Below are 25,590 nucleotides of genomic sequence, written 5' to 3' on the forward strand. Positions count from 1 at the left end.
CCCGGTTGCACCACTCAAAAAGAGCCAAAATAGCACACGTACAAGCTCATAGCACGTCACAATGCGACGTGTTTTGAGATTATAGATTTTTTCAGCTTTTCTTGTGACCATGTAGTGCGACGAAGTTGGGCATTAATTTACAAAAAGAAAAACATATTAAGTTAAAATATAGGTTTCTACCCAACAGCAACGGTTATGCAAATAGCACGCGTCTGCATCAACCCTGCAGAATATCGTCTCTGGCGGGTGTTTGGACAATATGTCCAAACAGTTACTTTTCAGGATTCTAATTCAAAAACGTAAAAAGTAGCAGATCTACAAGCTCTAAATGCATCACTTCGCACCACATTTTGAGTTGTGGATCTGATATTTTGTTGGTTTTGTGTGACGCTGTTGTGTGATCAAGTAGGGCGTTAATTTACTAAAACACAAAAAGTTAAAATATGGAGATAAGGTCCCCCCCCCCCCCCCCCCCGACAGCAATAACATCTTCAGCTATAGGAGTCACCTAGAGAACTAGGAGCTAGAACTGACTTGTGTCCTCAAAAATAAGAAATGTTTATCCCTGTGCCACTGTGACATTACAGAAAAGTGACTCAAACTGCATTTAAATTGACAACATTTTTAAATAGGAAACCAAAATATTCAAATTCATATTGCAATGAAACCACATTTATTGTCTTCACTGTACTCAAAAAAATATAATGTATCGTCACAGTTTTTATAAATCATTCAGCATGTTATTATATACAGTAATATTCACAATTTTGGTTTCAGAAGGTTTTTAACCAATGAGCTATATAAAAAAAGGTTTTAAATTAAAAGAAAAGAAGAAAAAAAAGAAAACACTAGCTTCATGTTAAGTGATTTTACAAAATGAAAGAAATTAAACATCTTAATTGCATCTACAGCCCGGACTGCTAGGGTCTACTGTAAACTATTAATCAATAAGGCAAAAGCCAAACAAATATCTTACAAATGTGTGAACGTTGAATACATTTACAAATACTGGTCTGTTACCATAATTAACCACTTACGCCCAATACACTATCATATGCCAAATAGCAAAATATAGACAAATCTACAAGCTCACAAGTAGTCACGATTTCAACTATTTTCGAAATTCACATGTAGTTTAGTGAATATCTGGGTGCAATGACCCTGCCAATGTCACCATAAGGCCTACAGACCTATAGCCTGGCATTGCCAGATTAATATCACTATATATTAGTCTGGAATATTCATGTGGTAACAGTGGTACCTGCATTTTCAATGGGTGGATAAAAGAAAATGCCTCTGGTGATAACCCCACACCCATATTTGCATTAGTGCCCCGCAACTTTGAGGGCAGTGAAATCCAATCACAACCACGCTAGCTGCACTGCCAGATTTGAAAATAAATACAATTTGCAGAGGCTCAGTGAAATCTGTCCCTTCATGAGTCATTTCATGCTCTGCACGCACAGTACTATGATGAAAGGTAGTGTAATATAACAAGAAAAGATTAACAGCGCAATGGCAGAGATAACTAAAGCTACTGTACAATCCTGTCTAATGAATAAAACATAATTTTAACAATTGTAACAACTGTATCAATGCAATATATTTGGCAATATGTGCAGTAGTTGGAGGTGGGTCTCCCTACTCTTCCAGTGAGATTTTACTGGTTGACAATGTTATTTGAAGCAAATGAAGATATTGATGTGCACATGATGTGCCATTATCTTTACTGCAACTCTCAGACATCATTATTATTACCATTCTACGTCAGCAGAGGGCGACAACGGATGTAAAACCTTATTATTATAGGCCAGGCAGTGGCAACCATCATTTGTGGTTCCACTCAAAAAAGGGGTTTTCATTTTTCACATAAAGATTACCAAAAAATATCTATATAAAGTATTTTAGGCTTTGAATCAAGCCATGCAGGCTCCTGGCGAAGCATGACCATAAAGCATTTGATTCTGTGTTATATATTAAAAGAATACTAAATTAACATTAGTTTAGTGGTTTTCTTTTCTTCTTCTTCATAGAATCAATGCTTTTATGGTCATAATTCACCAGGACGCTGGATGGCATGATTCTAGGCCATACCATATACTGTATAACTTTAATTGGCCACCTCTGCTATGCCCTGGCCTATATAGCCAAACTCCATGACAGACTCGATAAGATTAATTTGAACCACTGTCCAGAATGGAGCATTAGCAGTTAGTAAAGCTAATTAAAAACATTATTAGTCATACTTCAAGTGTCAGGAAAAGAAAATAGCTACTGAAGCTGAAGCTAACAAATTATTTTCTTTTAGGAAAATGTCTCGACGTTTTTACCATTCTTATTTGTTAATCAAGAGAGCAAAATCATTCATAACAAAACTGGTGTAATAAATGTTTCACAGCACCGTCAAAGAATCAGAAAATGTATCTTTTAAATGCCCTCATAAAGCCTTACAGTGCAGTTAAGTAGTACCAACCTGTTCAAGTACCTTTAAACCCTGAATTAACCCATGTGGTTATTACTTTGCGACACATTCATTATCGCGCTGATTATTCAGAAGCCAAAATCAGGGAATGCTACACAACACATGCAAGTTTCCTTCCGTTTAGGGTGAGCCCATCCATCGTGTCTTTTTAATAAAGAAGACACTGGAGCAATCGGATGATTGGAGCCTTTTTCTTTAACCCATTAAAACCTGGAATGCATCTGTCCGTTTAGATTTTAGCTATATATATATATATATATATATATATATATATATATATATATATATATATATATATATAGCAACATACGTTTTTCAGTAAAATCTGTGGTTTGGTTTAATACCATGCAAGCTCGCAGGGCGTCACTTCGTGCCACACTGCGAGCTTGTACATCTGCTATCTTTGAACATTTTTAACAAATCTTGGAACCCGTTTGAGAAAACGTTGAATAATTTACCTTTTTCTCCCCCTCTTCTGCAGCGATATATAATTTTGGGGGTCCTCCTTACTCCTTGGCACAAAAAGGTTAGGCCTCAGGTCTTAATACGGAACAGGGTTCAAGGCAAAAAGGATGTTTCGATGTCAGATTACATCTTCATCAGGTCATCCGTATTGCTGCACCAGTGACTTCTTCATTCAGCTATACCAGTGGTTTTTCAGCCCATTATTTATTTGGCATTTGAGCCACGGACCACCATTTGATGAGATTTAGCCTCTCAGACCCAAAACTTAGAATATTTTGCTGTCGGATAAGATTTTGTCTGTCGTTGATGTTGGTACCGTAGGAGAGATAACAGGCAAACTTTGATCAAAATAACAAATTATTTTACATTCTCTCACTGTGTAGACTTTTTGTAAATTAAGTGATGCAGATGTTTAACAATAATTTAACTCTTGAGAGCGTAAAATGAAACCAAATGGATCTGTAAGGGTAAATTTGGTTTCATTTTACGCTCTCCAGAGTTAAAGATCTATAAGGGTCCATTTGGTTACGAACATCATTTAGCTGTTGGTCCCCGGACCACTGATTGAAAACCACTGAGCTATACTGTATGTGTCTGCCCCTGAGATACACCGGACCAGCCTGATTTAGTAGGCTCGAGGCCGCGGTGGAACCTCCCTTTATTGGTGTCACTGTTTATCTGGATCTCCTGCTGTTGTAGAGGACCTTGCGCTGGCTCAGCTCCTCCAGAACCCGGGCCCTGAACTGTGTCCAGTCCTCGTCCTGGTACTGCTGGAGGCCCAGGGCCACGTGGAGCTCCGGAGAGTCGCTCCGCAGGAAGGGGTTGTACTTCTTCTCCTCCCCAATGGTGGACGGACTCTATTAAAAAAGTAGGGGTGAAACGAACAAATGGATTGAATTGATTATTTTAAAATATATATATACACATGTCGTTGTTTGGGCAGAAAACTCATAGCCATAATTTAACTGTGTTTTTTTTTGTAAATTAACGCCCTACTTGATCATACTACAGTGGCGCACAAAAACATAAAATGTAGCAGATAACCTATTAAAATGTTTTCACATCCATTTGTTGATATACAAAATATAAGATTGAAAAAATAAGCAATTGGTCGATTCACTTGTTTACAGGGTGTACAGTCAGTATTTGTAGCAAACAGGGTCAAATGAAACACACAGCTTTACATCTCTATTCCCTCGCTTCACACAACTAAATAAAGTAATTTGTGTGTGTGTGTGTGTGTGTGTGTGTGTGTGTGTGTGTTTGTGTTACTGCCAACATCCACAGTTAGGCCCCGGTGAGTGTTTGTTAGACAACCATATGCCTCATCCAGTACACGTGGAGTCACCAGTCGCTGCCGACAGTGAGGAGTTTCCCCCGGGAGAATGAAAGGCATGCAGAGGTTTACCACTGCTGCCGGCCGGCCTCCCACTACTCCACCGACAGGAATTTGACCCAGTGAGTTCTTGTTTTATCTCTACACCACCCATATTTGAACCACTTAAAACCTCTGCACTTCAGTTGGTCCCGGTGCCCCCCAAGGGTCTTTAATAAATTACTTGTTCCCCTTCTTATTTACCCGATCTACAAGTTATAGTTAACTAAACTAAAACTAACGGAAACTGGAATTGGAAATAAGATCAAAACAAAAACATAAGGCTTTACAAAAACATAACTATCTGAAACGGTATTGTGGGTTTATAAAATAGGCCCTTCGAGCTTGGCCCCTAAAGAACTTGAACACTCCGTCTCATGTGCTTGTGTTCTTACATTCATGGTAACATTACAGGGTGTTGTCTCTTCGGTCTCTGAAATTATCTGGGCAGACCCCATGAGTCTGTGATCTGTTCAGGGGGTTTTAAATGGAAGGGATTTCAATATGGAACAACTAACCCCTAAGCACCAAACAAAGCCAATCAAGGGTGATTCAATCAATGATTCTAAATATTTTCAAAAACTTTAAAGTGATGCGCTGTGAGCTTGCAAATCTGCTATTTTTGAGAAACTCTGTTCTAAACCATTGTTCAGGGGGTCCCCAGCTAAGTGATAGTTTGGAACCAAATGGACCCTTATGGGTCTGTAACTCTGAGATTGGAACCAAATGTACATTTGTACACTCTCAGGGTTAAATTAACCTTGATTTTACAATATAAATTGGGGGTCCCAGAGATAGAAATGCCATTAAATGGGGGTCCGTAGCCCAATGCATGTGAAACTGGGGGTCCTGTATTTTAATTTAACGGGTTGAGAATCACTGCTAGAAAAAAATCTTCCCTGGCATATCCTTTCAAATGGGGGTCCACGGGCTAATATGTGTCAATTTGGGTGTCCTTGACATGAAAAAGTTTGGGAACTACTGCTCTATATAGCAAATCTAAAATGACACAGATGCTTCCCCGGTTTTAATAGGTTAAGTAATACTTCTATGTGCTATCCTCTGGATTTTTATTGCCTCATGTGTCATGGGATATTGCCTGAATCATAAAATAAAGTTAATCCTTCACATTACCAGATATTCTGTAGTCATGTGTAGTCAGAAAGATCAGAGATTCTTCATCTAACTGATTACACCTGGAAATCGGAACTATAAATTCAATGCAGGGGCTACAACAACGGAGAGAAGCAGCACTAAACAAGCCTCCGCCTTGGCGCTTCAAAAACAATCCTGATACCGTCCCAATATTTAGGCCTGCCATAGAGATATTCTTTGAATATTTCTGCAGGCAGAAATCTCCTCCGATCGTCCAAATGTGACTATGTGAGACTAGGTATCTGTGCTGAATATCAATACCTTACCAGACTAAGGCTGATTCACAGACACAGACAGCAGCACTGAGGGATTCATTCTGACTACAGTGCAGACACGCTGTGGACCTGTGATAAGCCGTTTCTTCACCAGGTGTTGTTAGCCAATGTGAAAAGCCTTTTGGGACAACAAGTTGTTGCTAACAAGGACAGAAGATTCTTCTCAGTACCGTGCACAGCTTCTGGCCCCGCTGCTGCGTGACCCACTGGTATTTGGTCTCCCTGGCAGCGTTACGCGGCTCCACCTCGCCAGCAAACAGCAGATTATCCTCAGCATACTCGTGGCCTGTGGACAGTGTTGGGGAGTTCCAGATATATACGCACGCACACACACACACACACACACACACACACACACACACACACACACACACACACACACACACACACACACACACACACACACACACACACACACACACACACACACACACACACACACACACACACACACACACACACACCAATTAATTAATTAATTAACCACTTATGTTCCAATGTTGTAATAATCCACCGGGTGGAGACACTGGTTGAGCGATGTTTTTACGGAACAGCGCCTGCCACGTTGCAGAGACGAATAGCGTGCAGTTTATCGGTAACTCAATGTACTGTATGATGCTGTCCTCTGGCCTGTGGAGCAGTAGTGAGTTGGCACTGTGATGGCGAAGATTAACACCCCAAGCGGCATAAACAGAGTTCTCCGTCCTATCAAATAGTAGCGCCCAGCGCTCAGGACGGAGATTAATAAAAGGACGGGATTTATTGATGTCAAAACCGATCGCATCGCTCCACAGGCTGGGAGTGTCTGTTGCGCAACATTCAATGTTATTTCCGGTTGGGACGTCATCGAAAATGTTTCCCCCCATTTTAGCCGATCAGATCGAAAATCTTAAAATGTGAATAACTCTTGATCTAAATCATTCCGTCCAATTCTAAGCAAAGATTATGTTTTAGACGGCCCATCGCGGTCGCTAGTCGCATTAGAATTAATCATACCTCCCGTTTGGTTACATCAAGCTACTTCAGCTACATCCGGGATAGCGCCTTGTGCGTCGCTAAATGTGCTCCGTTGCTGTAAATCGCTGGGCGCTCTGATTTAATGGTCCTAAATATCCCTGGGCGTTAAAAAGGTGAGGAAATAAGTGTTATTATACATTTTGGCCAAAAGGTGCATTTTATTTTAACGGGGCACGGTGGCACAGTTGGTAGTGCTGTCGCCTCACAGCTAGAAGGTCCTGGGTTCGATTCCCGCTGGGGACGCTGTGGGCACTGGCAGCGTGTTTCCTCCTCCGCGTCATCAGTGCCCATACCCGAGGCGGGGGTTGGCGATAGGGCCTTTCTGTGTGGAGTTTGCATGTTCTCCCCGTGTCCCCTAGGGTAGATACCCTCACAAAAACATGCCGTAATCCTGGTCTCTAAAACTACCTCCCCCTGGCCAGCCGGGGCGCCTGATGGAGGGGAAAGGAACTGGTCGGAATAACGTGTCCCTTCCACGCGCTACGTCCGGCCGGGGAAATTCCCCTCTGTCAGGTGAAAAGAAGCAGCTTGGACTCCTCATGCATAGAAGGAGGCATGAGGTCAGTCCGCTGCCCCCGCAGGTTGGCAGAGGAAGTGTAGCGCCCAGGATTACATTAGATAATTGGCACTGGGTGAAAAGAAAACTGGGTTACAAAATCGTGGGATAATATTTTTTTTAAGTGCCTTTTATACGTGTGGTCGGGGCTCAGAGTGTGTCCACTAGGGAAAGTAGGCTTTCAACTCCACTAAATAGTCTTTGTATTGGTGAGTAGTGGAAGTGCTATTTTCTTTACATTTTGCAACAGTCGATAGGATGTGCACTCTGTGATGTGTGCAGGAAGTGAGTTACACCCCCGCCACACAAATACACACATCACTCACCACATCCAATCTCTAACACACACACACACACACACACACACAACTTAGGAAGACACCCCTACCCGGCCACAGTAGTGTGTCATCACTCAACGCTCCAACGCTGTCTAGAGATGACAGCATCGTTGGGGAAGAACCCTCAAACATCCTGCCTGGAAACACAAGAGCTTGATGGGAATGTCACAACAACACACAAGCTAGGGCTGCAACTATCCATTATTTTCTTAGGGTCAGGGATTATTCTAACTATGACCTTTCCGATTCATTGAATAATTGAGAAGCAAGGAATGGATTATCCACTTTAGTCCTAGTTTATACTTTGTCACACAACGGTGGGTGTGTGTGTGTGTGTGTGTGTGTGTGGTCTACTATTAACTAAACTCGACATCCCAATGTTTAACACGACAGTATTAAACAAAAATGAGTTGAATCGTTTTCACAGTTTTTGTACACCACCATTGTGCCATTGTGCAACAAAGTGGTTACTCAGACTAATACATTTAGTTGATTATAATAAATAAAAGTCTATTGTGAAATATTGTTGTGACACAAAACCTGATTATTTGGTTATTGGTCCTAAATATGGTTTTGGATATAATTTGGGTAAATTGCCCCCCAGGCAGCCCTGCTCACCGCATCCCGACAGGAACACCATGTCTCCAGAGAACAGGCTGCAGGGCCCTCCGAGGGCCCGTCCGTCCAGGAGGTAGATCATGTGGCCCACCGTATGTCCAGGAGTGAACAGAGCCTTGAAGTGCATGTGGCCAACACTGACCGTGTCCTTGTGTGAGAGGGGACTGGGTGACATGAGAGAGGGGGGGGGGGGGGTTCAGTTAGCCCTGTCACAATTACTACATAATCACCTAATTATTTGAGATAATCATAATTATTTTTGCATAATCATCATAATAGTTTCCATGTTGGAAAAATGTTTATGCATTTCCAAACATAGTTGAAATAGCAGATCTACAAGCTCACGTGTCACATTGTAAGATCACGTATCATGATTCATGATGCAACACAATGTGCTTAGCTATTTTCAGTTATTAAAGTTATCAAATGCTATAGCTAATCTACAAGCTCACAGCGCTGTTGTCCCAAACATGCATGGATGGCCCAGTTGGCCCCATGTATTCTAGACTAGCACCACCATTAAGTCAGAATTTCCACTACTGTACATGCACAAAAATATCTCAATATCTACTGGGCAGACTGCCAATGAATATGAAACTTGCTGAGCGCATTCACGCAGAATGATATGATTGCTATCTTGCTAACTGCTGGACCATTGTCACATTTCTTGTGCACACACTGCAGTAGGGCTATCTTAGTACACCCACAAAAATATTATTTATTTGCATAATGATGCATGTCTATGGGGTTTGGATCAGGCTGAAACCCTGCCCATATTTGGAGTCATACATACAGGCTGGCCACATGACATTGAAGCCACACTGTTCCTGGCTGTTCCAATTATTATGTTTAATTTTCATAATGGTACTTTATTTAATTTCACTGTGGTGTTGTTGACATTTTGTACAGATCCTTTAAAATTAAAATATGTTTATCCAATGTTGTTGTTTTTTACCCCACTCAGTGTGGTCATCGGTTCATGGTGTGTTTGGGTGTAGCAGCTAGCAGGGCTTTTATACTTCATGTGGTTTGGATCAGGCCTATCAGCACAACACCCTGGGGTTTGTTCATAGTTAAGACATGTGACTGTGGAAAAATGAACTGAGCATATATTATCACCTCTGTTGGGTGGAATTGGAAACCTCATATGTCCAAAACTGTTACTTTTCAGCATTCAAATTCAAAAGCAGCAAAAGTATCACAAGTATCACAAGTTAGTAGATCCAAAACGAATATGGAGATAAGTGGTTTCTGCCCAACAGCATCAATATACCATGACAGAGCTGATCACAACGCTACACTAGCCGTGATGTTATCCATGAATAGCCTTTTTCCCAGTGGGAAACAGTATCAGAGAATAGTGTCAGTGACTGTTAATCTATGGAATACTTTTTCGATTAATACAAAAATAATTAAGAATTAAGAAGCACTCGGATAACAATGATGAAATCCATGTAGATAAACCTCTTAGACCGATATTCTAACGTTGTGTTTTTTCGTAAATGAATGCCCTACTTCGTCACGCAAAAGTATCAAACGTAGCAGATCCACAAGCTCAAAGCACCGCGTTTTGAGCTTGTGGATCTGCTATTTATACTTGTGAAAAGTAACCGTTTGCTGAAAAGTTTTGGATAGATTACAGAGACGATATAGTACGTATTTCATAGTGTGCACGGCAGCCTGGGACTTACTGTGTAAGGCCAGGGATGTTATCAGTTGCGTTTCCATAAACCGGGCATGAACTATGGAGCTTTTTCAGCCCTTTGTTTCCCCCACTGTGGTCCCTAAGAAAATATGGAAAGTTTTACCATGACACAAAATATGAGCCATTATCAGTTGTGTGTGAAAGGCAAGGCAAGGCAAGGCAGTTTTATTTGTATAACACATTCCAATAACAAGTTAATTCAATGTGCTTTACACAAAACATTAAGCAGAAAAATGTATACAATTGATAACAGATTACAGTGCAGAAGAGAAAGAAAACGTAAATAAATAAATCAATCAAAGGCGGAAACCAGAAAGGCCTTTAATTTTAAAATAAGTAAGAGTGGCAGCAGACCTGTAGTTTTCTGGAAGTTTGTGCCAGATATGTGGTGCATAAAAACTAAAGCTGCTGCAGACCTTTCCCAGATGACCCGATAGATCTGCTTTCATCTTTATACAGTACATGCGTCCATCTACTAATGCATGCATGCCAATGCGTGCACATTTCTGTCATATTTCACATAATTGCCCTCGAGTCCCCTCTCCTCCAGGCCCTCCTTTTACCCACCCACCCTTGTTGCTTGCGTGTTCACCGTGGAATTTGCTAATAGCCCTGAACGTTCTTTACATTAACCCTGGCGTCCATGTTTTAGGCATGTCATTCAGGCGAAATTTCGCAGAGTCTTGGCCTATACACAACATAATAATTTATAATAAATCATATCGCAGTAAGTGGGTACAGCGTGCAGACTGCACAGTAACATACTAGAAGATGTAGATAGATTCTCTCACCAGTGTTTGTGTGTACAGAGGATTGCTTCTAACGCCACCCCCTCTTCCTCGAGGACTGCCTGCAGGGTTACAGAGGTTTGTTTAATCCTTGGCATCTACAGCAGTAACACTGTGTCCTCCTGTGATCAGAAGCTTATTAAAATCAGCAGCTTTGAGCGGCAACGGTTGATTTATGTATGCAGTAATGGAGAAGAGAAAAAAATGAAGTGAAACATCTCATTTACAGTATACTCGTTTTTTAATGTGAACTGGCTCCCCTTCACTTTACACTAACAAACATTAAAAGATTACACTTTTCTAGAATAGAATAGAGCAGGTATTTTTATTTTAACAATATAAAAAGATAGTCACCTGTACTCTTTGAGGATCTGCAGGATCTACCACCACTGCCACGCTAGAGGCCATGTCAATCACAAGATAGCTGTAGTTATCAGACAGTACTGGAATGGGAATTATTTTAATTCCTGCGGAATAAAAAAATAAATTAGAGAAGCTACGATGAGATTCCACCAGACCAGTTCAGTTTATGCACACCACCGAGACTGAATTGGTCAACACCAAGACTAAATGTAAAATAAGAGCGTTATTAACATGCAATACTTTTTATTATTTTATATTTTTTCGTTTTCACTGTTGCTACACTTAAAAGATAACAATGTCCTACTTGATTATACTACAGCACCACACAAAAACCTGAAAAGTAACAGTTTTAGAGTAGACACATCACCTGACAGAGATATGTGTAACACATACAGTAGTCTGCTGCAGTGTATACAAACTTGTCAATTATGTCTGTATGACATATACATAAGTAGTTTTAGTTAGAAATGTATAATTCTTTGTTTCTTTTTCATTATTTATTTGTGTTAAACGTTTTAACTTTTCCAAGGAATTACCCACTGTTTATATAATCTATAGGCCCTTGCCCTGGCTAGACCAACGCATTCTACTGAACGGAGAGACCAGAAGGGGTTGGGTTGTGCACCTGATGGGATGTGAAGTGCTGGCTATTGTTGACTGAGATAGTGGGCTGTGGCCATAGTAAATTACCAAGACACAACAGAGGGGCCTCTAATAGCATTAGAGCTTTTTAAAAAAGTGGCATTAGTGTGGCAAAGAGATTTGTGTCCTGTCCTCTCCCGTTAGCCATAATCTGCTATGACATACTATTAGTGGCTATGTATAGCCAGAAATAATTATATTAATGCAACCTCTTTGTCTCCCTTCAGACCACATGTCAGAGGAAACTGGGAAACATATTGAAAAATACAGTATTTTTATACTATATTTCTCCCAGTTCCTGCCGTTGAAAAACATCCCCACAGAATGATGCTGCCACCACCATGCTTCACCGTAGGGATGGTATTTGCTAGGTGATGAGTGTTGCCTGCAGACCATACACACTTTTTACTCCTGCCCAAAACACTTTTTTGATACTCTCTCCGCAGTCTTTGGCTTTCCTGTGTCTCTGTGTCCCTAGTTGCTATTTTCGGTGTGTCTCCTGTGGCGTGCAAAATGATTCAGTAGGTGCCAGGCAGATTTAGTTGCCTTCGCCTTCCTCATAGCGAGGCGTCACATTTTGCTTCACTTAGCCCCCCTGCCACGACATCCTGGCTAAAAGACCTATCCACCTAGAAAAAATGTAATTCTCAACTAGAGGCTCATTGAATAACTTCTCTAGAACCTGGGACCCTTTTCTTGTACAGTATATATTAATTATTTAACTGCAATTGATTAATAATCCTTCTCTCTTCTTTCTTTTCCTTTATATGGTAACTTTTTGCCTACAAGTTTCTTTCCTAATAATTTTTGTAAGTCTTGTTTATTATTGTATATTTATTTTTCTACAAGTCTCAAGATTCAAGATTCAATCATTTATTTGCCACGTCAACAAGTGATAGGAATTTGTCTTGGTTCATACTCAACATATACAGACAACCATAGATACACAAACAAGAAGGACAGTACAATACAAAAACAAAAACCAGCAGCATAGGAAATTACATTCAGTTTCTTTTAAAGTGCTATATGTATATACTATGAGTTCAGATGTCTAATGGCTACAGGGTAAGTGCTATCCCTGAGCTCTGGATACTTCTATATCTCCTGCCTGATGGGAGGAGATTGAAGAGGTGATGTGCAGGATGGGAGTTGTCTGCAATGATTTTATTTGCCTTCCTAATTATTCTGGTGGAATAGAGTGAGGAAAGTGTAGGGAGGCTGCATCCAATGTTTTTTGATGCGCGACGTACTACTCTTTCAAGCTTTAATTTGTCTTGAGAGGTTGTGTGACCAAACCAGACAAGCATGGAGAAGGTGAGAACACTTTCAATAGTGGCCCTATAGAAGTGAGTCATGGCTGCTTGGCTGACTTTGAACTTCTTAAGCTGCCGCAGGAAATAGAGACACTGGTGTGATTTACTTATTATGAGACTGGTGTTAAGATCCCATGATAAGGATTCATGGATGGTGGTCCCTAGGAACCGGAAGGAGGAAACTCTTTCTACCTCTTCCCCATTGATGAAGAGGGGGGGGAGGGGACTCGGTTTCTTTTTACTAAAATCTATGAACATCTCTTAGGTTTTAGAGATGTTTAGAATCAAGTTGTAACTCTCACACCATCTCACCAGCTCCTCTACTGCTCTGCGGTAGTCGGTTTCAACCTCGTTGTAATGGTAATAAGACCTACTAAGGATGTGTCATCAGCAAACTTATACATCATAACTGTACTCAAGTGAGATTGACAGAAATGAGTGTATAATGAGTAGAGAAGTGGAGAAAGGACGCACCCCTGGGGGGCCCCAGTGTTTAGGAGCTATTCTCCCCACAGGGCTAGTGGGTGGGTGGGTATGTGTTAATGTTGGTTTTGTTTTGTCATGTTTGTTGTTTTTTGTGTACTATGTTCCTTGTATGTCTTGTATTATAAAATGGAAAAAACCCAATAAAACATTATGTAAAAAAAGAAAAATACAGTAAATAAAACCATCCTTGACCATGGATACCTGGACACTGTCCCGTCTCCAACTGGTCCAAAATGTGGCGGCCAGACCCTTGACCGGTACCAGGAATAGAGACCCCTGTCCTGGCCTCTCTCCAGTCTCCACTAGCTACCATTCATCAGAATCGGAGAAGATCTAAATGGGCCCATTTACCTCTAATCCTGACCTCTAATCCTCCCCACACCACTAGGTCCCGACTCCCGATAACGAGACAGGGGCTCAGGGGTGACCGTGCCTTTGCTGTCGCAGCCCTAAACTATGGAACAGCATTCCCTTACGCTGTTAGGTCTGCCCCCTCTGTTCAGTCTTTTAAATCCAGGCTAAAAACTCTTCACAAGCCTTTGAATCCCCCTGACGACTGAATTTGCACTATCCTACTATGTTTATGTTAAGAAGAGCTTGTTTTTATGCTTTTAATGTTTTTCTGTTTGACTATGACTTATTATTGATTGTTCTGTTTTGATGATTATCCCCTGTAAAGCACTTTGGTACAATTTAAATCTAACCCTAGATATACAGTATGCATTTGATTTGATGTTCTGTAAACAGCAGTGCTGCACAGTGCTACTGCTAAATGTTACATGATACAATGTAACAATTGTTACATTGTTATAGTGGAACCACAATGGTACAGTGGTTCCATACAATACCATACCAGTGGTGGAAAGTAATACAATCCAAGTACATTTACTCAAGTGTACCTAACTACAATTTTGAGGTATTTTTCACTTTACTGGCATAATTCCAGTTCTCAGTACTTTTACTTCCACTACCTCTCAGAGGAGAATATTGTACATTTACTCCACTATAACTATTTGAAAACTTTAGTGACTACTTACTTTGTAGATTTTTGATTATTATTACAAAACCACTTCAGACCGTTATTATACGTTTTGGCAATTTGAAAATAGCCAATCTACAAGCCCTACATCTGCTATTTTCAAAGGATTTGAATACAGTTTATACACTTGACAACTTGCATACAGTACCATTCAGCTCTGTGCACTGGGTTCTGGAGTGTCCGGATGGAAACTGCTCGCGGGCTTTCCTCATCTGCATCTTGTAGTACATGTACCCCAGTCTGGTCCGTGTGTACAGCATGTACCTAGTGGGAACATTACAACAGTAGTGTTTATCAATGTGGACCCCCCCCCTTCCCAGCCACAGGGGATCCTTGAGGTGGAGTGGAACCCAGGGGGTCCCCAGCTAAATTATTGTAAATATAACTTGAAATGGACTCTACAGCTCTGACCAAATGGACCAGTGGCAAGACTGTACAGAAAACTGGGTTAGTACTATGTATCCATTGTGTATGTTATTGTTATTGCCTGTACATGTACAGTATGGGTGATGCTAAGCTAATGCATGTAGGTCAACAACATCAACACAGACATTCCTGCAGTGCGACAGACATTCTCTACTCTACTAACTCACGCGATTCTGAACAGCGGTGACTCGGAGCGCGCCATGGTGCTGCTGCTGTTGTTCTTCCACCACAGCCAGCGGGCAGCAGCTCGTCTGGAGCAGCAGCGGCGGTACAAGAAGCACACACAGCCCAGGGATGAGAGGACTACCACCAGCAGCACACTGACTGGAGACCAGTCATTCAGCGCCATGGTGGAGTGGGCGGCCTCCCAGTCACGTGTGTTCACTGCCGGGTTTAGAGTGACGACGTGGTACGCACGCGTTCTTTCTTTTTTGGGGGCAAGCAACAAAAGCACAGGTGTATTTCAGTAAATTGTGCAAATGTGCACCTCAATGGACACTAGACCTACCGCAGTCCACATGTTGTTATTGTTATCCATTTAGCATCGTACCACTGTAGCCTATTTGCAAATTATTGAAATAAATAATGATTTTAAGTTGAACATTATCTAAAGTTAATCTTCAACCTCTGTATGCCCAAAATGACTATCCACAGGTTTATCTAGCTCTGATTCATACCCTTCCTGATACGATTCTGCGAATTTCTGCCTTACTGGAAGGCAGAAATTCGCAGAATCGTATCAGGAAGGGTTAGGCCAGGCCTACCTATCAATAAAGCCATTAATGTATCCATGATTCACATACAAAAGTTACATATCCTCAATATTATTATTATTATTATTATTATTATTATTATTATTATTATTATTATTATTATTATATAATTATCATTATGAGCGTACTTTATTTGTTCTCACAAATCAGCAAATTACTTGATCACATCAGTAGGCCTATCTTAAAATCCTTACTTTCTTAACTGCCTGTAATCTATCTCTGGCATTGTTTAGCCACAACAACAACCATATTAGACTGGTCTACAGTACACAAACCACAAACGTCAATCAAAGTAATATTATACTATAGTGACACCCGTACGGCATGTGTGCTGTGTTTTATGTGTAATGTGAATGACTTTGAAGTTTGAACTGGAGTAAGTTAATCATTCAGTGACCTCTAGTGGTAGTAAGTGGTAGTATCACATCCTACATGCCCACAGAGAACTTTAAACGGTTTATTCGTGCAAAAGTCGTTATTTTATGCAGACTTATGCAGATTTAACACAACATGGTGCGACCGTCCTGTCATACACACAAGAACGATGCAAGGAAAAACAAGCTAAAGGCAGGCTAAACTGTGATGTAGGTTTTTCTTAAAAATAATAAAGATAATAATAATAACAAAACAAAACAAAATAAATGTGCACTCAAACTCTAAATATAGTCTACATTAGAAGCCGTCTCAAAATACATAAGATCAAATGAACTAACTTTCTTCTTCTGAGACGCATTGGCAGTGTGAGTTTCACAGAGCATATCTCATTACCAACATGACATCCTCTTGCGGTGGCTGATCACCAGCAAACCTCCAAGGACACTATAGCGGTCTCTCACACACTGACAGGACCAAAGGCACAATTATCCCATCTCTACTAATTCTATAACATCAAGGTAAGCATTCCCCCCCTGTTATTATTATTTTAAAGTACCGGTATGCTACATCATCAGGAAATATGCCTATAGGCTATATACTGTACTAGGTTAATTTGTGTGTCACTGTTTTCTTTGGCTTCAGCATTAATATTTTAGAATGCATTATTGTTACCTTTTCCTCCGAGGTGGTGGAAAGCCTGGTGAGGCAAGGTTAATTTTTACCTAGGGGTGGCCCTGAAAACAGGCTTTCCATATAGCCTACTGTAGGCTACTGTAGAAGGATACCAAACAACCAATTGCCCCTTTACCAACTCTCCCCCGCGAAAAGTGTTAATTTAGTTAACAGTTAATTTAGTATACAATTTAGGCATTTAGCAGACGCTCTTAATCCAGAGCGATTTACATTAAGCAAGAACAAAAAGCATGGGAATACATCACATAAAAGCATTTATCATGAAACATGCGTAAGCTAAGAAAGTAGTGGAATATCATAATGAAACTATACATATAAACTATACATATACTACTATGCTATACATTATGTACTATGCCGTGCTATGACTATATACAATGCAATTATAGTGCTGTCTACATAACATGCTATAAGTCTGTATCTATCCCTCCCTCTCCCTGCTGAAATCTGAAATTATCTTGTATACAGATTTATTTGATTGTATTATATGTGTATTATATATTAGTCGATCTCTGTACTTACTCTGAGCAAGAAAGAATAACATGAGACAGAGAGGTGAGTGCTTTCTTTCAGTGCTGTGTAAACAATCCACTTAGTTTTATTAAACACATTTCTTCCATGTAGCCCATGTTTCGTAATATAATTGCATCATCATGCTAGTAGGCTATTATGTCCATGGATATACAGAGTGAACTCAACAATTATAAATTAATATGATAATACCAACGTAAATTATGCTTGTTATTTACAGCTAGAAACATCCTACTCACCTACTGGATATACAGGTACTGTTATTTACAGTACCTAGAGCTTGGATAGAGTGGCGAGTCTGTGCACCAACAGTAGGCCTATGACTATGTGGTTAAAGCTATTGCTGGGTGGAATTGGAACAATATCGCTAGTTGACAGCCAGGAGTTTAGAACTTTTTAGACCATGATGTAGTTAAGCTACTTATGATATGGGTAAAGATGATGACCCAGAAGACATAATATGGTTCATAGAGTGAGGAGAAAAAGCAATCACAAGTTCACTTGTTTAACATTATATGACATGCGGACTCACTCTGATGTAGTTGTCCATCACTCATCCCCTCTTAAAGGTGATCCACTGTATCATCATGTCCAAAATAGATTCCCCTCCAGCCTACGAGGAGGCTCTGCAGGCTCCCAAGTATGGGAACTACCCACCACAGTACGGGTACGACGTACCACCACCGCCGGCCTATAGCCCTGACCCTGGCATTTACCCCGTCAGCCAGCAGCCTGGCTACCCAGGCCAGGCAGCCAACTATCCCCCGGGGGCTGGCCTGATGAGGGCAGGGCCTGGCTACCCTCCATCTGGGATGCCCACCATACCGACTCTGTCTGCTGGAGTGCCCAATTCATTCTCAGGTTGTTGTGAGCCACAATAACACAGGATTTGAAACACAGACATCCGAAATAACAACATATTAGGATTTTTCAATGGCTAAAGCGGAAGTAGCCTATCTAAACCCCCTGCTTGTTCTACAGGAGACATGGATGATTTTCTGAGTGCCCAGTGGGAGAGCACATCTGTTCGACACGCCTTCATCAGAAAAGTAAGTAAGAGTGTTTGTACTTTTGCCAGTCATTCAAAGCAAGAAGTGCCAGGACTTATGTTGTTTTATTTCCTCTCTTTTAATCTATGGGCAGGTTTACTTGATTTTGACCGCTCAGCTTCTCGTCACTGTGTCAATTGTTGCTGTCTTTACATTTGTGTAAGTATAGTGTCTCAGACATATCCCTTATTAATTGTGTATAACATGGTTTGATGACACATGTTTGTAAATAGTAAATCCTCAAGTGTTAAAGCTTGATAAATCACTGCATGCTATTATATTGGTTGGTGGTTCCCCATCTCTCTAGCTCTTTACCAAAAAACATACATTTTCAGGTGGGTTACAAATATCCAATCAGGGAGAGAACCCCACAAAGATAATGTATCATGTATCATGTTCCAGTTCCAAACCTTTTCTTCCCTAGCATTTATTTAATCATCATTTCACTTGCTTATCCTGTATGAGTTCTTTCTTTCTCCCGACTGGATGAGTAGTGCTATAACTATATACAATGATGCTGAAAGGATAACAAAAAGCCCAGAGGGCTTAATTAATAATAATAAATAATACAACTTTATTTGTATAGCACCTTTCATGACATGAAATGCAGCTCAAAGTGCTTTACAGAGCAATGGAGAAAAAAGAAAAGAAAAGCAAGGCATAAACATTAAAAAACAAGCAGTAATGCAATACAGTGAGGACATGAATAACAAAAAATAAAAGATCAATTAAAAGCAAGGGTGTAGAAGTGGGTCTTGAGCTGTGCTTAAAAAATGTCTACAGAGGCTGCCTGTCGAAGGTACAGTGGGAGTTTGTTCCATGCCGTCGGCCTGTAGAAGCAAAAAGCTGCTAATTGTTTCCATTGTGGTCCTACGTATATGTATTCAAGTCCTGGAGAGATGGGGAGAGAGACCCCTGTCACTCAATGTCAAATGATTTATGGGAATATAGCTGTTTAACACTTACCGTATTTGAATTTGAGAAAACACACACACACACACACACACACACACACACACACACACACACACACACACACACACACACACACACACACACACACACACACCTTTTAACTTTGCTGTGCTGTGTACTTGTTCCATTGTGGTGCATTTTCTTTGTATGTTTCCAGTGGTGAAGTGAGATTCTTTGTCATTGAAAACCCTGGCATCTATTGGGCATCATTGTGAGTATATAGATAGGATGTGTCCTTTTTCAGATAAGGCTCTTATAATCAGATGTACTTGTGCTCATCCCCTGACGGTATAATGAATGCTACCTTTCTATCCCCCTATAGTGTGGTTTATTTTGTTGTTTACCTCGTTCTCATCTGCTGCAAAGAGCCACGGTAACCATGGCAACGCTCCCCACAGTATAACTATAACCATTATGATTGATGACTCTTATGATTAAACAATACACATGATTTGTTCTTCTTATTGATTAGATGTATGTATTAGATCCCCATTAGCTTGGTGCACATGACAGCAGCTACTCTTCCTGAGGTCTCACACATGTCTTCTTGGTTTATTAGGAGACGCTTTCCATGGAATCTGATCCTGCTGTCAATTTTTGTGAGTATGTTCACTGTCATATATTTTTTGAGGACCTCTCCTATATTCAGCTATAGGCCTAGTGTAGATTTTTGTCCTAACGCAAACATTAAATGCCATTGACAATGAATGGAGACATTTACGTCATATTTGTCTGAGCAAATCGGCTATTTTGTGTTAACACAAACATTAAATGTCATTGACAATGAATGGAGAATTTAGGTCATAATGTAGACAAGCAAATCGGCTATTTTCCCCTAACACAAACATTAAATGCCATTGACAATTAATAGAGAATTTACGTCATATTTGGCTGAGCAAATCAGCATGTAACTGTCATGATGTACGATGATAAGAGCGCCCCTCACTTGACCCAGAAGACACACAGGGGTGTGATTTCTTAAACACGTCCAACCCTACTGTATATCGAGCATGTCCTCATAGATAGAAATTTCTCCCAAATCTCCAGACATTTCCAAAGATGTCAAAAAAGTTTCCCCCCAAAATGTCAACCTGGTGTCCCTATTTTATAAACGTTTTAAAATAAACAAAATCAATAGCAAAAATAGCAGCTCTACAAGCTCACAACGCTTTGTGATGCCACAAGTTTGTAGGTGAGTTTATTTAACAAAATATAAAATAGGGTTAAAACTGACTTTGCCAGTTAGTTTCACATATTTCATGCATTTACTGAATATAAGTATCCTACTGCAGGTCATTTTTGTGTTGTTTTGTTTTAGTTCATAATTTATTAGTAGTCCAGTTGCAGTCTTCATTCACCATCTCCTATTGTCTCTTGTAGACTCTTGCAATGTCTTACATGACCGGAACAATAGCAAGGTTTGTTCTAAATTGTGACTACAAAGAAACCCATGTTGATACTGATAATGACGTGGACACAGTTTCTCATTTTCAACCTTATTCTGTGTTTTTTCACAGCTACTATGAAACAACAGCAGTGTTTCTTGCAATCGGAATAACAGCAATAGTGTGTATAGCTGTGACGATCTTCTGCTTCCAAACCAAGGTACGGAGGATGTAAATTGTGTCTGTGGTGTGGCCTCTCTGAAGCTTCAGTAGCCTGTGGCTGGTGAGAGGGCGTCTTTGTTCGGTGTGTAAAATAACTCCTTTGTCTCGGATTACAACGGGGCACAGTGGCCTTTAAATATTCATTGCTTTTTCAGGGTAAGATGTATGTTATGTGGATCCAACTTCCAAATCTGATGAAATGAATGTTACAGTGTTTCAGCGTATAATATCGAATCATGTTATTCATTGCAGTCTTCCTATTCCCCCGTCCATTTCCATTTCGTATGGCCTTGAGCCATTGAGCATGTTATTTGTGACCTACTCCACAGTGCCCTCTAATGACTACGCTTGTAATCACAGGTGGACTTTACCTCCTGCTCAGGCCTTCTGTGCATTCTCTCCGTTCTGCTCCTGGTCCTCGGCATCATCACGGCCGTCGTCCTCTCCTTCCAATATGTGAGGACACTTTGTTTTTAATTTTACAGTCAAATAATACTTAAAGGGGAAGTAAGTCATACTTATTTATACGGCATGGCTCTGCAGGAGACCACCGATTTAGTAACTCTGAGGACCTGACCCCTTGGGGGTCATAGACGCCCTGTTGAAGACCCTGCTCTATAGCAATGGTTATTATGATCAGAACATAGAGCTTACATCCTGGTGTCCTTTTTTTTGGCAAATTTTTTAATAGCAAAACTAGCAGATCTGTAAGCATTGTGAGCTTACATACTGTACATACATTTTCACTATTATACTACAAAGTATGTATAGTTTTTAACATACTGTACTCCCTTTAAAATGTCCCCTGCCCTCCCTTGATTGCTTTAAGGCAGGGGTCTTCAATGTTTTTCAGGCCAAGGACCCCTTAGAAGCACCCCCACCTTTATTAGCTTCATAGACTTGTTTGACAGCACCATCATCAGTGTTGGATTGATGTTAAAGTGTATTTTCAGACATTTAACCACTTAAACCGTCAATATCTGATCTATCACTCTGTACTTAGTCTGCTCTTTATTTGAGGGGCAGAGCCATCTAATAGAAGAGTTACGATATTGAGGGGGCAGACACCGAGCGCTCGAGCGCTGTTCATGCAGCCTGAACTGAGACAAGCTGGAGTTGGAAATACATTGTTTTCAACGAGAGCTGCGCAAATAAGAGCTATTTTAAGCACGTGTGCAACATGACAGCTGTTTTAAAGTATTGTACAGTGACAACTAAAGTCTCTTTAATGTTTATGTAATGTTGTACTATTACTACAAAACAATCTAAAATAAAGGGATCTAAGATCATTAAAGCTGGGCTGTTGCCTGAGTCCAATGCATTTCTGCCTACTTCCGGTCCAGGACGTGTCCCAGTTGGTTGTCCCCATTCTCAATAGAAGTCTATGGAGAAGAGCCGCCATTGGACTGGCCCCATGAAGTGAACACAGTTTGCGTAACTGGCTTTACGGGATAGTGTGAACACAAACATTGGATGATGATTGGCTCATCACCCCTTAGTGAATTCACAAAAAGTGATTGGCCGAATGACATTTGTGATGATTCGATTGGCTGAGCACGGAATGTGATGTATGATAAGAGCACCCCTCTCTTCAAACAAGTGTGATTTTTCCTTCTACACCAAACCTCTTAGCGAAATATAGTGTGAGGCGCTGTGAGCTTGTAGTTATAGTTCTTCAGAATAGCGATTCTGGGGATCAAGTGGTTAATGTTACAGAAAATATCACACAAAGATTTGGCGACCCCCCTGTAGTTACTCCGAGAACCCCCTAGGGGTCCCAGACTCCCTGTTGAAGACCCCGTATCAAAGCAGCCCTGTTGGGGACTAAGCTATTTGATTTCCCTTTACAGAGACTTCTTATCTGTCACTCCACAGGTCCCCTGGCTTCACATGCTCTACGCTGCCATTGGAGCCATCATTTACACCCTGGTGAGTCACTTCACGGTTCCACACGAGACTCATGTTTTCAATTAGGAAGCAAGTGGAGAGCTGTCATGGTTCCTTCCTTTTGACCGATGTCAAATTGTATCGTATTCTATTTAGAATAAAATAAAAAATATTTAAGGTATTTTTTGTTGTTGTAGAGGGCAAGTATAATGTTTTAAGGCATATTTGTCTTATTAGCCAGGGATCCTTTTAAGGCAAGTTGCCCCTTGCCAATATGGCAGCAGGTTGACCTACGATCCCAGTGGCCAATGCAGCATCGGCTTATATTATGTCTGCCTTTAACGGACCACTCCATATATTTTCAACCTACCTACAGTACAGTATCCATCATATAATTGGTCCTCACTAATGCTCATTATAACATTCCGCCATTAGTCTACTCGCCGTCTCATTGGTGGTCTGTACATTTTTCATAAACCAGTGACACCATTGGGAGCCAGGTTTGATCATTTAAAAACCCGTACTTTACCTTTTTAATAGGATGCAAGTTGCAAGAACAATGGCTTTTATAGATGATGGTTCACTTCAAGGGAAAAGGCTCGATTAACTCAGGTAGTCTTTTAAAGGTTCAGGCGTGTGCTGGGTGCAGATTCAAAGAGAACATATAGATGTGAATCATCCGGTTTCTGAACTGTTCGCAACCCACAAATGAGACCCAGAGTGAGCAGACCGAACATGTGCCATCTTTATGTTCATTAGTGAGGACCAATTGAAGGTTGAAAACAGATGAAGTGCTCCCTTTACTATATCAGATCAAACATTAGGTTTAAAGTGATTTTCTTTGGTTAATTTAAGTGTTAAATAGCCCTATATGATGATAGTACTCATTGCTATAGTGTCTCCAGCTCTTTATTAAACAGAAAATGCATTTTCTGGTTGGAATCAGGATAGAGACCTACCTAGGATAGACAGACGGGCTGCTGAGGCTGGTAGACGGGTTTCAAAGGCTGCTGGGGCTGGTAGACGGGCTTCAGACAAACTTGGAACTGGAACAGATTGGCTGAAACTTTGTTACCTACCTGAAAATGTATGTAAAGTTTATTAAGGAGCTTGAGACAGGGAGATCCCGCAAATCCATGTTGTCATTTCTTCTCTTCCCGTTAGTTTTTAGCGTACAACACCCAACTCCTCATTGGGAACCGTGAGTTGGCCATCAGTCCAGAGGAGTACATCTTCGGTGCCCTCTCCCTTTACATCGACATTGTCCAGATCTTCCTGTTCATCTTGCAAATCAGCGGAGGCGCCACTGATTAAAGCAGTGGTTCTTCTCAACCTGTGGTGGGTCCCCACATGATTCTTTCCCCAGATGACAGTAGTGTGACAATTTCAATACTAAGACCATTAGCCTACTGCGTCAAAAGTAATCAACAAATTGTACTATAAAACTGGTCAGGCCAAATTGTCAAATAATAGGTACATTTGAAAACAGACTATCTACAAGCTCACGCTGCCTTGCAACGCTTGTAGATCGGCTATTTTCACAATATTCATTTATACTCCATCGCACCACAAACTGTTTGAAGATCAGTTCTTCACAACGTCATACTACAGAGTATAAATTAGGCATTCAAAGCACAATTATTAGTCACACATCTCTTTAGGCCTTACATTGTGATACTCAATATTGGAATTGACTGGTGCCAATTAGTCTCAAGCAAGACTCTTTAAAGGGATTGTGACATTAAAAAAAAGTTTTTGGAATTGTTCTTGTTTTTTTTAGGTTTTCTAATCTCAATTGCACCCAAAAAACATGAACTTTTAACATTCAGTAGATTTTCTGTGATCTGCACTTACTGCAAATCCCATATATGTCAATGGGATTTGCCAGCAGATGTCACTGTTTCACTGTGTTGCCTGTTTTCATTGTAGCTCAAAAGGCCCAAAAAACCCCAAAGAAAACTTCAGACCACAGAAAATCCACTGAAAGTTCAAAGTTCAGGTTTTTTGGGTGTAATTGAGGTCATAAAACCTAAAGTAAAAATAAAAATAAATGAAAATGAATGTCATAAAACCTTTAATCTGACTTCAAACTCTTTCCATCCAGATTAAAGCATGCCTAATTTGTAATAATATGATCTGTCAGTATTGAAAAATCTATATGCTATTTTCTCATGTGTCATTAACACTTTGATTGGGATAGTGATTGTTTTGTTCTTTCCTTTTTTCAAGTGAGTTCAGCATTACCATGCATTTATTGGTTGTAAATACCATTGTATGATTGAATCTTATCAAATCAATAATAAATTACCCCTTTATTCCGGGTAAAAGGCCTTCCGGTGGTAATTCATGTGTCATTGTAATATAGTCATCTGTTAATGATTAATGTTTGTGAACTCCTGCAGTCATGGTTAATCAACCATGTAGAAAAGAGTCATCCTACTTATCAACAGCAACCCTCCTCCTGGCCTACTCATGGACTGGATCCACCCACTTCCTGCTGTCACTCCCTCTCAATCAGTAATTTCACCTGCTCTCACTCAAACCTTAATCAGTTGCCAGCTATATATACTGCTTGAGTGCCTGTCCCTACAGTTAAGTTTGGCAGCAGCAGCAGCAACTCATGCCTTTGTTATGCGTCAATGAAGTGAGTTCAGTTC

At 40.5% G+C, this 25,590-nt stretch overlaps 2 protein-coding genes across 2 annotated transcripts; one reads left to right on the top strand and one right to left on the bottom strand.

Annotated features, from left to right (window-relative positions):
- Positions 1–2,795: 2,795 nt before the first annotated feature.
- On the bottom strand, positions 2,796–15,399 carry pnkd (PNKD metallo-beta-lactamase domain containing). Its single transcript, XM_083776581.1, has 9 exons — positions 15,211–15,399; positions 14,766–14,881; positions 11,129–11,241; positions 10,778–10,836; positions 9,973–10,065; positions 8,282–8,445; positions 7,714–7,800; positions 5,923–6,038; positions 2,796–3,804 (listed from the first exon to the last, which is right to left on the bottom strand). The coding sequence occupies exons 1-9, from the start codon at positions 15,390–15,392 to the stop codon at positions 3,622–3,624; spliced, it is 1,113 nt and encodes a 370-aa protein (XP_083632707.1). The 5' UTR covers positions 15,393–15,399; the 3' UTR covers positions 2,796–3,621.
- A 2,603-nt stretch (positions 15,400–18,002) lies between these two features.
- On the top strand, positions 18,003–24,394 carry LOC310866969 (protein lifeguard 3-like; the record flags this gene model as incomplete). The annotated part of the gene is made up of 11 exons (XM_083776764.1): positions 18,003–18,276; positions 18,397–18,464; positions 18,559–18,623; positions 19,597–19,650; positions 19,762–19,812; positions 19,999–20,038; positions 20,820–20,857; positions 20,957–21,044; positions 21,407–21,502; positions 22,922–22,975; positions 24,098–24,394. 11 exons carry the CDS (start codon positions 18,003–18,005, stop codon positions 24,245–24,247), a joined length of 978 nt encoding a protein of 325 aa, XP_083632890.1. The 3' UTR covers positions 24,248–24,394.
- Positions 24,395–25,590: the final 1,196 nt, after the last annotated feature.

Source organism: Protomyctophum parallelum (assembly GCF_964188405.1).
Source record: "Protomyctophum parallelum genome assembly, chromosome: 11".
Lineage (NCBI taxonomy): Eukaryota > Metazoa > Chordata > Actinopteri > Myctophiformes > Myctophidae > Protomyctophum > Protomyctophum parallelum.

What these genes read in the sequence shown, in the direction of transcription:
- pnkd (XM_083776581.1), bottom strand. Translation starts at nt 15,392, where the DNA reads ATGGCGCTGAATGACTGGTCTCCAGTCAGTGTGCTGCTGGTGGTAGTC. An exon ending in CAGATCCTCAAAGAGTACAG is followed by an intron (nt 10,837 to 11,128) that starts GTGACTATCTTT and finishes GTAACCCTGCAG; the next exon opens with GCAGTCCTCGAGGAAGAGGG. An exon ending in GGGGCCAGAAGCTGTGCACG is followed by an intron (nt 3,805 to 5,922) that starts GTACTGAGAAGA and finishes CTTTTTTAATAG; the next exon opens with AGTCCGTCCACCATTGGGGA.